Source organism: Nymphaea colorata, chromosome 13, assembly GCF_008831285.2.
Source record: "Nymphaea colorata isolate Beijing-Zhang1983 chromosome 13, ASM883128v2, whole genome shotgun sequence".
NCBI lineage: Eukaryota > Viridiplantae > Streptophyta > Magnoliopsida > Nymphaeales > Nymphaeaceae > Nymphaea > Nymphaea colorata.
The window spans coordinates 60,287-75,810 of record NC_045150.1 but is presented as its reverse complement, the minus strand read 5'-3'; the positions used below and the strand labels follow the sequence as shown (position 1 = coordinate 75,810).

Sequence of the window (15,524 nt, the reverse complement as noted above, 5' to 3'; positions counted from 1 at the left end):
TTGTGATTTTGCATACTTGGTATTCAGCTTTTATGAATCTCTTACGTTCTTTTCAGAAGAAGAAAAGAACTTTTATACTCATCTTTGCTTCTACTTGAATCAATTCAACTTGAAATCAAAACCAGATTTCAGGCCCTCCTCTTCGTCCTCTATCCATTTCATTTTTTTTTTGCTTTCTGTTGTCCCAATTGTACAATGTCCATAATAGCCTTTTGTGAAAACAAAATTAGCTACAATGTCCATAATAGCATTTTGTGAAAACAAATCAGCTATTAAGAGATACAAGTATACGTTTTACACAATGTAGGAATTGAGGAACATCCTAGAGGGAACTTGCCTCAAGTAACCTGTTGAAACATAACTTTGCAAGAATCTAGTGACAATAAGCTTGCTCCCCTGGCCATTACGGAATGTGTCATACTTTTTCTCTCATCCAGAAGAACACATTTTGATCCCAATAAGCCTTTTGCTGCAACCTTTCCAGCCTATAGAAAGAAAACAACAATGTAAATATGAATAAACTAAATAAAAACTGAATTGGTAAGAAAAGAAGCATTCTATACACGAGAATTTGTCAACGTCTATGAACCATAGACAAAGTATAGCCACTAAAGGTCAGATATTGCATTTGAGGATTGAACTTTGATGGCTACTTCAAAAGGGATGAGCATGACCTTTTCTAAGATTATTTTTGTACATTACCAATTCAGCATTCTTGGAGATTTGTATACAACAATATTTACCTTCAGCCCATCTTCATGGAAACCATATCCTACAAGGAGAACATGTGTAAATAGGAGCTGATTTTTGAAGATAAATTATACAACAGAAAGCCAAAAAGCAAACACAAAGATGAGAAAAGGGAAACAATTACTAATTCAACAATGAAGAGACTTCTACTCGACCTTTTCATTCCCATACTGCAACAATAGTATTGATTCGACCTTCCTCATCAAGTGTTTGAAGGACGAGTCCTAGCTTTATTATGGTCTCAAACAAATAATACCCACAACTCTTGCAAATTGTGATTATTCTTTTGCAACTGCTCCAAGGAAAGAATGGTAGCCTTGGACTGCCATTTCTGGCAACCGAATTTTGGAGTTTCGGTGAACCATTGACCATGTTGGTTGTCTTGATAGAGAGCGATCCCTACCACCATTCAATCGGAAAACTTCAAGTCTTCAACTTAAACTATCATGTGGGCTGCATTCAGGTGCCTCAAAAAATACAAGGTTCATTTAAAGAAAAAGAAAAGAAATTTGCTTACTTGGTAGGAAGATTGCTATTGGTCTGAAGATTTTTTAAAATTGAAAGCACCAAAGATCAATGGAGATAGGACTTTTTTGTTTTTTTTGTTTTGCTAAGGGGCACTTGAGTCACCAATTTGGGTCTAGTGACGACACTGCATGTGGAAAGATGTCATGTCCAACTTCATTTCAATGAAATTTTTGATAGGCTAGTGTGGGATGAAGCCAAGTCCATCTGATATGTAATAAATTTTCTTATCCTAAATGTGCTTCATTTGCAGCCTTCTGACAAGGGTCTCGTTTCCTTCCTTCTCCACCCATATAAGTGAAGCAAAAAATTTATGAATGAGGAGGTTACAGGCACTTGAAGGGCATGATGGTTTCGGCAGAATGAGAGCACACAGTAAGCAGAGCAGTTGAGCATTTGTTCAGAGGAGCACGACCAAACTGAGGAACACATCGGGATCTGCAGCCCAAGCACATCTTTTTCATGATTCAACAGTTGGATTCAAGTTATGGTTGTCAATGCAAGATGAAGTAAGATAAAATGGAGGTGAATGGGTTGGTCAAGACTTACAAAATAATGGTCCCGAAATGCATCAGAGTAACCCAGTGACTTGATGAACTGTCCAAGTGTCTCACTGCGATCAAGGTCAAGGTTGTTCTCATGTTGCTCAAGGTAGCTGCAAAAGCAAGTGCCTTCTTTGATTTAGTACCACTTCAACCAACTAGTGTTTCTTATTGCTTTCATTCTTCTTGAGAGATTTGTCATCTTCTTTACGAGATTAGCTTATATTCCACTTTCCAGAGTTGTCCTACAGCTTGCTTTCCAGGACTCTTGAACTAGTTGGCCATGCGATTCACTTTAACGATAGATTTTGAATTAGCTGCTTGATTTTCATTTTTCAATGTCTTTACTCAATTTTTTTGGTAAATAAAATCTGAACAAGTTGATGGTTCTACTGGTTGTGTCATGTTCGGATATAGTCATTGGGAGAAATTGTTTTTGAGGTTTGCTATTCTGTTTTGGTGATCATCAATTGTTTGCTTGTCTATTAGCTAGTTGAAAAAATAACTCTTAGGTGAACATTGTTCATCTTGTTGGTTGTGAACTACTTTGGTTTGTGGGGTCTGCTGACATGTGGTCTTCCACTGCATGTTATCACAATTGGGACACTAGTGTCCAGTTGGAAATTTATGGTTCTTTCAAGGTAGTATTTTCCGTTGCCCAATTTATTATGATTTTTGGTATGAAAGGTCTAGGGAACAAAATGCAGATGTGGAGAAATTCTCCATTTATATGCACTTCCAGTCCGGGTTCATCTTGGGGTTCATCATCAACCATAGGACTTCAAGGTTCCTCTATTGTTAAATTTGCTAGTTTAATCACATTCTTATGTCGAATGATTTTAACATTGTTTCGAGTCAGTCAAGAATGTTGAGTGAGATATATGCATAATCTCAGTTTACCTACAACCTATCGCTTAATAAGGAGAAGAAGAAAGAGATTACTTCATATCCTAATTCAAACATGCCATTGTTTTTTATTTACAATAAATTGGCCAAAAGTAATTTCATCCACAAGTATGAGACCTAAACTGGTGCCAATTTAAGAGTAACAGGGATTTTTTCATTGAGAAAAACCCATCCATTGATTTCGAAGTCTACCTCAAGACGTCACTTTTGAATTTGATTATCTCTCGGAGCATTCGATAGAAGGAAGGTCTAAAGGCATTTTTCTTCTGGGCAAAAGGCTGGACAGCCCATTCCTACTCCCCCACTCACAGGTCCTACCTTCATCCAAACTCACTGAGAAGGACATGTCGCTTCTTTGCACAATAACTCCAAGGTTTTCGAAAAGCTCCATCATATTGGGATACGTGACCTGAACACAAACATTAAGTCAATTTCATTACCATGATCACTAGAAAATAAGGTTGTATATGAATTAATTTATCTGAAAGTTATACTTATGCTTGTTCAAAGAGATGGCTAGCTGGTGAAATTCCTGTCAACAGTTCGATTTTTTGGGCATTATTCCTCCGGACTGTAAATAGTGAGAACAATAGCACTCTAGTTGATGGGGTGTATTGTCTCCGGCCCAGGTACCGAAACAGCCCTAGGAAAAAGAAGGCAAGGAGAGCTTTTGCTCCTGGGACATCAGACTCCAATACCAAGGGATGCAACCCATGCACTGTTTTACCTAAAAATTATTGGTATTTGACTCTTGAACCTTGACTGCTAAGTCTTAAGTTCAACCACCTAACGAAACAGACAGCGATTGTTGGCATGATTCATTTTCTTGTCAAATCCAAGAAAAATCTGCAATAAAATTGAGAGTTTAGGAAAAATTTTTTACGTGTTAATTATCTAACGCAAGTGACTAGTGCACCTAAAATCAACATATATAATGTGTGTGTGAAACGCATATAGGAATGTAAACAACTACGATATGGTGTTGCTTTTTTTTTTCCTTTTTACTATACCCATTTTGACCTAATCTACTTTTTTTACATATTTCAATACAGTTCGAGTGGAAATGAATTACAACACTAACTTTATGCTTGTTTATAAGCAGAAGAATAAGAACAAGAAGGAGACATGTATAGGTTCAATATTTCATACTCCATTGAACACCATAAATCCAAGGTCCAAATCGACACCATTGACATGGACGGTCTGAGCATGGCCACCCAAGTGAGCTTCTTTTTCATAGAGAACCACGTGAACTCCGGCCTTGGCCAAGATATAAGCTGAAACCAGGCCACTCACTCCCCCACCAATCACCGCAACCCTCATCTTTGTTTCACCTGCAAAACCATGTAGCAATTTCTTTATTTAAGAGGTGTTTGATGAGACTGGAATTGTGGAATTCTATAATTAATTTTTGATAAATTTAACAGTATCAAACAAAGAATTTTGTTTTAGTGATTATAGGTTCATTCTTGAATCAAAATTCCCGAATTGAGTTTCTATCCTAGGTTGGTGGAATTATGATGATTCCAGAATTTTAGAATTTTTTCATCTCTCTTTAGGACACATGGTTTTAATTGATCAATTATAGAACTCTAATTCCTGTTTATCAATCACGCACATCATTGTCAAAATTTGGAATAAAAATTCCACACTATCAAACGCAAAGAGAAAATAGAATTGGAATTTTTATTCTAATTCCAGTCTGAGGTGGAATATTATATGTAGAATTTTAATTATAGAATCACAATTAAGGCTATCAAATGCCGCCTATGACCTTGTCCACTAGGACCTGCGCACTGCACGAGTGTGTATTGATACTATATGAAAGGAAGGGTTGTGCCCAACACGGAATACCACTTCTTCCCATGAAGTATATGGTAGGGTAATCATGCTTGTTCCTGCCAATCTGACCCCAGCGAAAGCAAAGCTTTCCAAGTGTTTTTGAGTCAAGGAGGCTTTCTTTCTTTTTTCAGTGCTAGTGTTAGAGCTAGGAGTTTTTTGGCTGAAGGGCCCTTCGGTCACAGACCTAGGTCTAGTGCTGGCACTACAATATGAAATGAACTTATCAAAACCAAGAGATTAGTGTAGCGAAAAGTTGGTCCCTGATTGCTGGACAGATGGTGAGGCTTCAATTCTCATGAGCACCACTCTTAATGAAAACTCATTGGACTCCCTAGGCAGATGACAAAGAAAAATGTACACTTTATAGATGACAGTGACTATATATCTGCTCCAACCAGGGTGAAGGGAAGGGAGGGCTGGCAGGGGCCATGGCCCTTCCTCAAGTTTCGAAATTTTCAAATTTACGTATGATTTTTTTTTATTAGTTCTGCCCAGTAAAATTTTCAAAAAATAAGAAGTTGGCCCCCACTAAAAACCTGTACAGGAACCCCACAATCAGTTGATCGGTGACTGCGTGAATTGATTTAAATGGATCATGTCAGATCCAATCCATAAACAAGTTAACACTATCTTCATCAATTTGTCAAGAAAAAAAATACTCTTCCTTATTCTTTCGAATATAACATTTTTAATGAAATATATAAATCCATCATATATCAAAAACCTCAATGTACTCACAACCCTAGCAAAATAAAATCAAACTTTATTTACTTTAAATCTGGTCCAAGATCTGATCCCATTTTAAACTTTTCTTTTAATATTCATTATATTCCTGGGCACGTTCGTATTGTTTTCAAAATACCAATATGCGATTAAGGTTCGGGTCAGCAAAGCCCCGTCCAAAACGGTTTGGATTATATTTTGCACGAGATCCGCAAAAATGAAGTGGTGGCGCACTTAATTAGGCAGGCCGTCCTTTTGAGGTTGGACGGCCATGTGAAGGACAAAAGATACCTTCGGCCTGCGCTGTCAAAGACAAAGACAGGCTGCAAGTGGACAGAAGTTGGTATTGTATGGGGACTGCAGGCTCTCGCAAACGCGCCATCGCACAGGACGCGGAACAGGCTGTTCCCCGTCTGCACACGTTACATCAGCATCAATAGTAATGAAAACTCTCGACCCTTGAGTGAAAGATGAAGAAAAATGTATACATCAAAGTGTAATGTGGAAAAAAATATATCAAGAATTTGATGTAATGTGGAAAATACTATGAGGAGGTGAAAAACCCTTCCTAGTTCTTTCCCTTTGACGCCAAAGTCCATTCCTTTTTCCCTTTTAGGCATCCTATCTAATTATTGAGTCACCACAATGTGATTATGACCCTTCCAATAAAACTCAAACTTTTTCCCTTCCCACATCAGCCGCCATGTATCTCCGCTGCTGGTTTAGCAGAGTAGTGGTTATGAAGATTGAATTAAAGGCGGGACTTTCAGCAGCCTACCAGTTCGATCAGCTATGGGAAATCCACCGCTTGTTGTGCGATCAAAACAAATTGTAAGCCAAATGTTTCAACCTACGATGTCATTGAAACTTGGGGAAGGCGAATCCATCGCTCTTCCTTGGCCATTTCGAAAACACAAGAGTATGGAGAGGGGCGATGCATAGCGTGATGCCCAGGCAGACATGCCCTTGGCCGAAGGGCCTTGGATGCAACTTGCGTTCAAAAACTCGATGTTTTGTGGGATTCTGCAATTCACACCAAGTATTGCATTTCGCTACGTTCTTCATCTAGGCGAGAGCCAAGATATTGTGCTATGCATCTCGGGAGAAAAGTTTGGTATCTTCATGAAATCATGAAACCAAGATGTCAGTGCAAGCATTGACACAGCTTTGAATGGTAAGGGCAGGGGCTTCAGTTCTCTTGTTGGGTGACCATATAAAATATTCTTCCTACTCACCCAACAATGACACTACACTATATCACTTCAAAATGAAATAGTGAATTGTGTAACCTAAAATTGTTGAAGATGAGAAATGGAGCAGTTACCTTGCCTTACCAGCCCAGCAATATTGATCGTGAAGAAATTGTTCTGCCTTGACTCCTTAAAAATCAATCGCCCTTCCTTGGAGAACTCACGGTTCAAAAACTGGTCGAAGTTAATCTGAAGGAAGAACCACGATATTGAAGAGCCTTATATAGAAAAACAAAGAGAACGAGATAGAGAGAGAGACGGGGAGACAATGAGTGGATGGCCTTCCTTTGTTGGGCTTTCGTTATCTTCTTCATTTTTGTTAGTCACCTTTTAATCTGTAGAATTGACAATTGCCATCCATTGTAGTTTTTCGAAAATGATGTGCCCCATAAATCAAGCCTTCATTTTTTCATCGTAAAAAGGAAAAAAAATAAAAAAGGAACAAGCTCTATTGGTAAATAATCTATCATTCCATCACGTTGGTGAAGATAACTATAAGGTTAGAAGAGCTATAAGACATATGTTGCTGCAAATGTTATTAGAAGCGCACGCATCACGCATCATGTGCATCATCTCTCACAGTTTGTGTTTGATGCGCGCACATCCGTACTCATCAGGCACAAATAATTTTTTCATAAAGTTTTGATATTTTTTGTAATGCTTTAACGTTATTTTTAACATTTTAATAGTTTATATCAGTTTGCTTAATGACATGACATATCAGTTGATATGCATGACCTCTCGCATGACTACTCGTGCATGTTTTTGTTTGCTTATATATTAGACTTTTTATTTCAAAGTAACTTAAATATTTTAAATTAATTTTGAAAAATAAAAGTAGTATACCCATATTACCAGTGTGTTGTATTGCCAAAGGAACGACAAAATTCAAGTAAGCAAAAAAAGAAAGGTTAAAGTTACATAAACATAAAAAGTTAAAAAAGGGTTAAGTTGAGCTCAACATAAACATAAACACAAACAAGACTGAGCTGAGAATCTACATGCATGAGCTTTGTTAATGAAATGTTATGTAACCGTGGTTTAGCTTTTTTTGAAAATTAATTTTTAAATAATAATGGATCCAACATATCTATGTCTGGAGAAGTCGTATACATGAGGTAAAAGCTGAGTAACCGCAGTTTCCTTTTCTTTAATTTTTCCGCCTAACTTTTCAGTTAATCACATATTTTCTGTCATATTTATTTTTTAGGAATGCCTTGTGAGTATTTCATCATCAATATAACAACGTGTTCTACGTAATGTTATCAAAATTGGTTTTTGAGTAGAATCAGAAAGCTTATCATCGAGTGAATTGGCTAAATCAAATTGAAATCACAAGTTTTTGTGAATTGGATTAATTAAAATATATATTTTTATTTTAATTTGTAAAATAATGATATTTCCCACTTTACACAATAATAACAATAATCAATAATAGTCAATATATTAACCTAATAACAATACCTTAATAATAATATTTTAATAGAAAAATACTTCGATCATGTTTGACAAGGGAAATGCTCTTGCCCCCATTTTTTATTTTTTTATCGTCATTCTCTGATACCCTGCCCCTCTTGTTGGAAATATATATTTTTTTCTATCAAAACATGAGAAACTAATAGATTAAATATAACATGGGAATATGCACCTTCAACGATTCCCAGGTATTCAAGAAAGTGGCCAATTTTTACCCTTTGGCTCTGCTAACCAAGGTATATGAACACTGCCCAAAAAAAAAAGTTTTGATCGACGCAAAAAAAATATCAATAAAAATAAGCAAAAAACCACAGAAGGTTTTACTAATGTTTTACCATTACCGTTAGTAAAAATAGTGTCATTGATACTTTTACTAACATTCTGACATTATGTTAATAAAAATTAACCTTTTAGTGACACGAAAGAATAAATGTCACTGAAAATTGATTTTGACATTTTATATTTGTCGTTTTTACTGGTGCAAGAATCCGTCACTAAAACTGTAACAGTTTTACTGATGGAATGTTTGCGTCCGTGAAAAAGCTTTTCATTGATCCGACCGTTGTGCCATTAAAAGCAAGCGACCTATAGCCATTTCACCGCTATAGGTCTCATGATTATTCCAAAAAAAGAAACCAATAAATAATAAAAGTGCTAAATAAAATTCATAACAATGGGAAATAAGAAAAAGAATAAAAAAAGAACTGTCGACAAAATTTAGTATCTATAGTTGATGTGGCAATTGGCATAACCTTTTTTGCAATATAATCTAAAATAAAGATAAGTAATAAAAAATGAGCATATAAAATACATGGAGAAAAAGAGATTGAGGGAGAGAGAGAGAGAGAGAAAGAGAGAGGATGAAGGAGAGAGAGCGAGAGGAACATGCCTTTGAACGAATATGATTGAGAAAATAAGAAAGAAAATGTGTGAACAAGAAGTGGGCACGTCCAATTTTATAACCCAGCTACAGATTTTCTGACGCAAATGTTCTCGTGTTACTACAAGTTTAAGCATGAGCAGGAAAGGAGGGGCTGATTGAAAAAATGCCTACAGTAAAAAAGTCACCTGCTTTAACTAAGCACTGAAACGGGTAGTCATCTTCTCTATTTATTACATCTGACTCCTTTATTAATGTCATAAATGCCTATAATATAAGGTCACTGGCCTCCTTTAAGTATGCCATAACACCCACAAGAAAGGGTGTTAGGAACAGCTTATTGAAAAAAATAAATAAATAAATAAAAATAACGACAGATTCTCTTAGAATTGGTCGATTTATGGCTAAATGTAAAAAAAACTGTCGATTCTTTGAGGCTTTCTAATCAGATCTTCCATCGAATTGAAAACGATCTGATTAGATTTAAATCGGTCAATTCAGTCTGATTTTAGTAAGTGATTTCATGAATATCCTCAATTTTTGGGACAGATTATTTATGTTACACTCACATGGTATTCCCATTGTTAAACAGCTCTTTAGGTTAATATATAATTTCATGAAGGGTGAACACATGAGGCACAATTTTACTAATCTGTGACAACCATATTTTTTTGGTCAGCTAAATAAAGTCCAAAAAAATTTCATGTTACAATACCCAAGAACCTAATTTTCCCAATTTACTACCAAAATTGGCCTTGCTTTCGAAATTTTGATTTTTTTACTTCTTACTTATGAAAGAGAGAAAGGTCACAGTTATTAGCCTTTGTACAAGTTATTTTGATTTTGAAGAAATAATATACATACATACATATACTGGTTTAAAAATATTCTCCCAACCTGATGAAATAACATATATATCACTCTGCATAATCTATTTTATAAATCAATCTGATCCCATGAATGTGATGTAGATGTTGTATCAAGGTTTGTAATTAATGACTCAAATTAAACCGTTGGCAGCTGGTAAAACATATTTTCAGTACGAAAGAAAAAAACACAAGTACTCAAATTGTCACCATATTTTGTACCATTGGATCGGATGGAACGACTGACGTTGCGAGATTTAAAGCTGTAGGACATAAGTTGATTAAACATGGGTAGCAAATTCCACATTAAATATTTATGGTTTGAATTAGGAGTGGTTGGGATGAAACCCAGTTTTGTCCAAGTACGAATTGAACTACAGAAGAAGACTCAGTCAGATTTTGCAAATGAAGATATAGGACACATTATATTGCATTAATGGTGGGCCACAGGCCCACAAGGTTGAGCTGATACCATATCACCTTCCAAAGGATCTGGTACTATACGTAGCTGATACAAAATAATGGATCCCAGATCTAGATTATATTAATACTCGGTCATACTCCAGTGGTACAATATACATGTTGCTCCAGATTCGAATGAAACATGGACTTGTGAAATGGGTGCTCAATGTTCTATATTCCGACGGTGGGTATCAGTTGAAAGGGACAAACAGAAAGACATATATATATATATATATATATATATATATATATATATATATATATATATATATATATATATATATATAAGATTGGTATAGCTATGGAAACAGTAATATAAGTATGCGTTGCTACGTTTCATGAATCTGTTTCAATATTTTGGGTTGTGTTGCCAAACGACAGCCTGTTGCCTTGTGTATATTTAACTATATTTAATAGTGGCCCTACTTTTTAACATAATGCAGTTAGGCAGCATGAGTCATGCTAACAAGCAAAGTACTAGCACATCTCTGGCTTTCTCTCTCGTCTCTCTCTCTTTCTCTCGGCCCGTCTCCTCCCGCCCATCTCCTCACCCGTCTCCTCACCCATCTCTCCCACCCGTCTCCTCCCGCCCGTCTCTCCCGCCTATCTCCTCTTGCCCAACTCCTCCCGCCCGTCTCTCCCGCCCGTCTCCTCTCGCCCATCTCTCCCGCCCATCTGTCCCACCCGCTCGCGCGTCTCCTCACCTACTCTCCCGCCTGCTCGCCCGCCTCCCACTTGCTCGCCTGCTTGCCTGCTCACCTCCCATCTGCTGACCTGCCGCGCATCTCGGTCTTCCGCCCGTCTACTCACCTCCCGTCTCCTCACCTCTTTGGAGCTATGCGGCAACTGTTCGATGAAATGTCTTTTACAGCTTGTGCTCTCCTCACCGTCCTTTGGAGCATTTTGTTAGCTGACTGGTCCTCTTTCGGTGCCTTGCTCTCACGTTGCTCTAAGTTGTGTCTCACCAGCCTACGGGGCCAACCGGGCTCAGATGCAGCTGCCTTGGCAGTGGGTGGGCACACACATGTGATTGGCTTCGTTGCTTTGGACCGGCCACTTTGTTCGTGCAGAGGGTTGGTGTGATGGCCACCCTCCCTCCTCCTCCGCCTTTGTGACCACCCCAGTGAGCTTAGGTTAGTGGTACCAATCTCTGTGGTATCAAGCCAAGTAACCCCCCCCCCCCCCACCTCCCCACCCTTAATCGCTTGCTTTGTCGTGATGTGATCAGTTTTCTTTGCTCGCCTGAGGGGGTCCATCAGGCTTTGGTGTTGTCATTCAGTTGGTAGTCTACCATCTTCTGTTGTGTCTTTGCCAGCTCGTTTCAGCTGCAAGATGCTTGCAGCCTCTTCCAAGTATTCCTCCCACCTGCACGCTGTTGGTTTCTCCTTTTGCAGATGGGTGATTGTTCCTTGCGGCCGAGACTCCCCAAGGTGATCTCTGTCGGTAGGTCAATCCCTCACCTTGGTGTGTCCCCTCTTCCCATCGTGCTTCCAAGCTTCATCACATTCTTCGGTCTGTCGCTTCTATCCACGTCAGATGGGGCCAGTGGTGGTGTCAGAGGTGTGCTTCCTTGAACGGTCGTCAGGCCATCATGCTCGCTGTTGTTTTCCTGCTTGTCAGAATGATCCGCGACTTTTTGGTCGGCGGCATGGCTTTGCAGCGGTTGCTTCCTCCTTTTGGGTTCTAGTTCCTCTACCAGGTACTTCTCTGTCGCCTTCTTCAGTTGCTATCTCTATTTTCTTTGGCTCTATCAGACTTCCTTGGCCTGGGCCTGCTTTTCCTGGCACACGGGGTCTGCCTTCTTCGACCCAGGTGGTTTGTTGCACCAGTGTTCTTCACTTGCCGAGCTCCCACCGTCACAGCTCCCGCACTTGCTTCCCTCACCACTGGAGCCAGACTCGCCTTCCTCACAGAGTCCTGCCTCCTCTCTACCGTGCTCCCCTGAGGTACCTTGCTTGCCCCTTCCTTTTTCTTCTCTGCGAGGTGGGGGTTCGCACGCGTCCACCTCGGGATGCCCCCACCCGGTGCTGCTTGCTGCTCAGTCTGATCTTGGCCACGTCCGGTTCTTTGCACCGTCACAGTCAACTGTCTGCCCATTTGCTGGGGGTCGTCCCCTTGAGGTTGCAGTTGTTGCTCGCTCTTTGTCGACTGCGGCCTCTATTGTCTTGATCATTAGTGTTTCATCACCCCAGTCAGCCCATCCTCCTCTGTTGCCTGTTCCTTGCTCTTTATCCTTGTTACTGCCCCCCTCTACCTCCCAGGACCCTCTCCTTCACTCACCTGCTCAGGTTTCCTTTTGTTTCCTTTGGCTGTAGCTTTACCACCGACTTGCCTTCCTTTCATGTAATGCTTTCTGGACTTAGTCGCGGCTGTCCTCGCAACCCCGCCTGCCTACCCCTCCACAGTGTTAGCCCTGCCCTCCCCCACTTCCTTATGTGTACACTTCTTCTCCCGCCTTGCGTCCTGATTCTTTGTCCACTAGTAACACACCCTTGTCCTCTCTTATCTCTCCTACTCAGTTGCCTGGTCCCACCACTGGACCTGTTGTTAGTCCCTTCTTGCCCGATGGGTTGCCACCTGTCTCTCTCTTGTTAGATGTTGAGCTAGGCATTTCTCTTTCAAATGTGCTTCCCGCTCTTAAGGTCTATCTCCCACAGGAGAAACTTGATTTCCTATGTTCTTCTTTTGTGGTCGCTGTTGCGCCTGCCTCCCATTCTAGCCTTGCCAGATTGCGGAGGAAATTGCGTAGGATTGGGGCTTCCGCAGCCTCCATCCTCCCTCCCGGTGCGGCTACGATGGCCAGGCGTACGTCGCTTCGTGTGGTTTACCCATGAGGGTTGCATGCTGGAGAGTGCGGGGCCTGAGTGCTTGTTATCAGCCTAGATATCTCTTTTCTTGGGTTTGTCAACATGAACCTTCAATGCTTATCGTGGTTGAGACTAAGCTGTTTGTGATCTCTCATGTTTGTGTTTATACTTTGTTGCGTCATCTGTCCTTTAGGTTCTTACCTGCTGATGGGGCCGTTGGCGGCATCCTATTGGCTTGGTCTCCACCTCTTACAGGTGTTGTTGTGTATGTTGGTAGGTACTTTATCTCAGCCTCTCTCAGTGGTCTCTGGCCCATTGGTTTGGTCTTAGTTACTGTGGTTTACGGCCCTTGCGTTGGGGCTTTGTGTGACCAGCTATGGGCTGAGCTACATCATGCTCGTCAGCTTGCTCATTCGCCTTGACTTTTGGTACGAGACTTTAATTGTTTGCTTAGCCCAGCTGATTCATCCTCCTTTGTCACTTCTGGTCCATTTATTTCTGCTTTTTGCTCGTTCATTGAAGAGTTCAGTCTTTTAACGTGCCTCTGAATAATGGTGAGTTCACTTGGTCCAACAATAGGATTCCTCCCATTCTCCGTAGGTTGGATTGTGTCTTCCTCTCGCCTGAGCCGTTCTCTGTTTTTCCTTTGTTCTCCTTGGTTTTAGGACCAAGACACTTGTCTGATCATGCTTCGCTGCTCCTTTCCCTTCTTCGGGATAGGGTTGATACCAGGCGCGCCAGGTTTCGTTTTGAGTTTTGGTGGCTCTGTGACGAGTCCTTTGTGGCTGCCATCTCTAAATGGTGGGTTCGCATCATCAATGGTAGGTGGGCTGCTTTTAGGCTCTCGCGGAAGTTACATTCCATCAGGAAGGAGATCTTTGCCTTGAAACACATTTTCTGGAGTGGCAAATTTTTTAAAGTGACCGTTTGGGATGAGTAGATCCTATCCATCCAATCTTCTGACAATATTTCTGTGGATCAGTCTTCTCATCTCCTTTGTCTCCACTGTCTTGCTCAGGAGTAGTGGATTAGGGAGTCCATCCATTGGCAGCAACATTCTAGGCTGGGTTGGCTTTCATATGGAAACCAGAATTCTAGATTCTTCCATCAAAGGCGCCGCAAGTCGTTGCTCTAGTTTATGGTTATCGGGCATAAAGTTTTTCTTGGTGATGACATTCTCCAGGCTTTGACTGCTCATTTTTTAGACTTCTACTTTAAGTCTTTTTGCTTTTGCGCCCCGTTGCCAGACTTTCACCTCTCCTCCCTCTCTGTCTCATGTGCGATCTCTCTTGGGCGGCCCTTCCTGCACCAAGAGATCAATGGTGCATGATATTGATGGTTTCCTATTGGATTTTTTCGCACCTTTTGGGAGGCTTGTAGCGCTGATATGTTTGCGTTTTGTGATGAGTTTGCCTCCAACTCTGTCTTCCTTAAAGAATTTAATCGAGCCACCTGCGTCTTGGTGCTTAAGCGTCCTAACCCTACGGACGTCGCCCACTTTCACTTGATCTCCATCTTGGGCACACCTTACAAGATTATTGCTAAGTTATTTTCCTTAAGGCTTGTGCCTGTTTTGCCTTCTATCTTTAAGCCCTTCCAGGTTGCTTTCATCAAGGGTCGGTGTTTCCATGACGTTGTTGTCCTGGCCCATGAGGTTGTTCACTCCCTATACTGTCTGCGTCTTCCTTATTCATCCTTAAGTTGGACATCTCTAAGGCCTTTGACTCGGTTAGTTGGGAGTTCCTTTCTGACATCCTCACCCGCCTTGCTTTTGGTCCATCGTTTAGGTAGTGGACACCTTCGCTTGCCACTGGGGCCCAGCTTGCGGTCTCCTTCAATGGGTTATGTGGTGATTTCTTTTGTCTCGGTCGTGGCCTTCGTCAGGGTTGTCTGTTATCACCTTTGCTTTTCAACTTAGTTGTCGAGTGCTTTTCTGCTTTATTTCATCACGCTGCGGCCGTTGGCTTCCTCGCTCCGCATTCACTCCCCCATTTATAAGCCTTCTCCACCCTTTAGTATGATGACGACTTTCTCCTGTTTAGCAGTGCTTCTTGCCAATAGATTGTGAGAACTTGGCTCATCTTTCGGGTTTTGAGCTCATCTCAGGTCTTTCTATTAATTCTTCTAAGTGTCACTTTCCCTCATGCACGCAGATCTTGCCATGGTACTTCTTGTTCGCTTTGGGTGTAAGGCTGCTGGCCTGCCTATGGACTATTTGGGTCTTCAGATTACTATTTGGGATGGAGTGGAGTAGAAACTTGTTGATCGCCTTCAATGTTGGCAGAGAAAGTTGTTTTCTCTCTCAGGTAGTATTACTCTTGATAAACATTGTCTTGTGTCTGTTCCCCTCCATGCTCTGGTGGTCTTTCGACCTCCTGTGGTTGTTCTGAATAGGTTTGACAAAATCATTCATAATTTTATCATCGATGATGATCGGCCTTCGATCGCTTTGCGCGTTGGGATATGGTTGCCTTTCTGCGTCTTCTTGGGGGTGC

General features: G+C 40.6%; 1 protein-coding gene and 1 pseudogene across 1 annotated transcript; both read right to left on the bottom strand.

Moving 5' to 3' along the window:
- Positions 1-343: 343 nt before the first annotated feature.
- On the bottom strand, positions 344-6,732 carry LOC116266974 (uncharacterized). The gene is made up of 8 exons (XM_050075155.1): positions 6,613-6,732; positions 5,580-5,701; positions 3,873-4,057; positions 3,042-3,132; positions 1,825-1,930; positions 1,606-1,713; positions 744-772; positions 344-485 (listed from the first exon to the last, which is right to left on the bottom strand). Exons 2-7 carry the CDS (start codon positions 5,668-5,670, stop codon positions 757-759), a joined length of 597 nt encoding a protein of 198 aa, XP_049931112.1. The 5' UTR covers positions 5,671-5,701; positions 6,613-6,732; the 3' UTR covers positions 344-485; positions 744-756.
- LOC116267355 (5.8S ribosomal RNA) lies at positions 6,233-6,386 on the bottom strand (annotated as a pseudogene).
- Positions 6,733-15,524: the final 8,792 nt, after the last annotated feature.

Bases quoted from the DNA above. Each gene is read 5' to 3' on its own strand.
- LOC116266974 (XM_050075155.1), bottom strand. From the start codon at position 5,670: ATGGCGCGTTTGCGAGAGCCTGCAGTCCCCATACAATACCAACTTCTG. The intron at 3,133-3,872 runs GTATGAAATATT...GTTTGTGTTCAG, and splicing joins GATTTATGGTGTTCAATGGA to GTCACGTATCCCAATATGAT. The intron at 1,931-3,041 runs GTAGGACCTGTG...TTGCTTTTGCAG, and splicing joins CTCAGTGAGTTTGGATGAAG to CTACCTTGAGCAACATGAGA.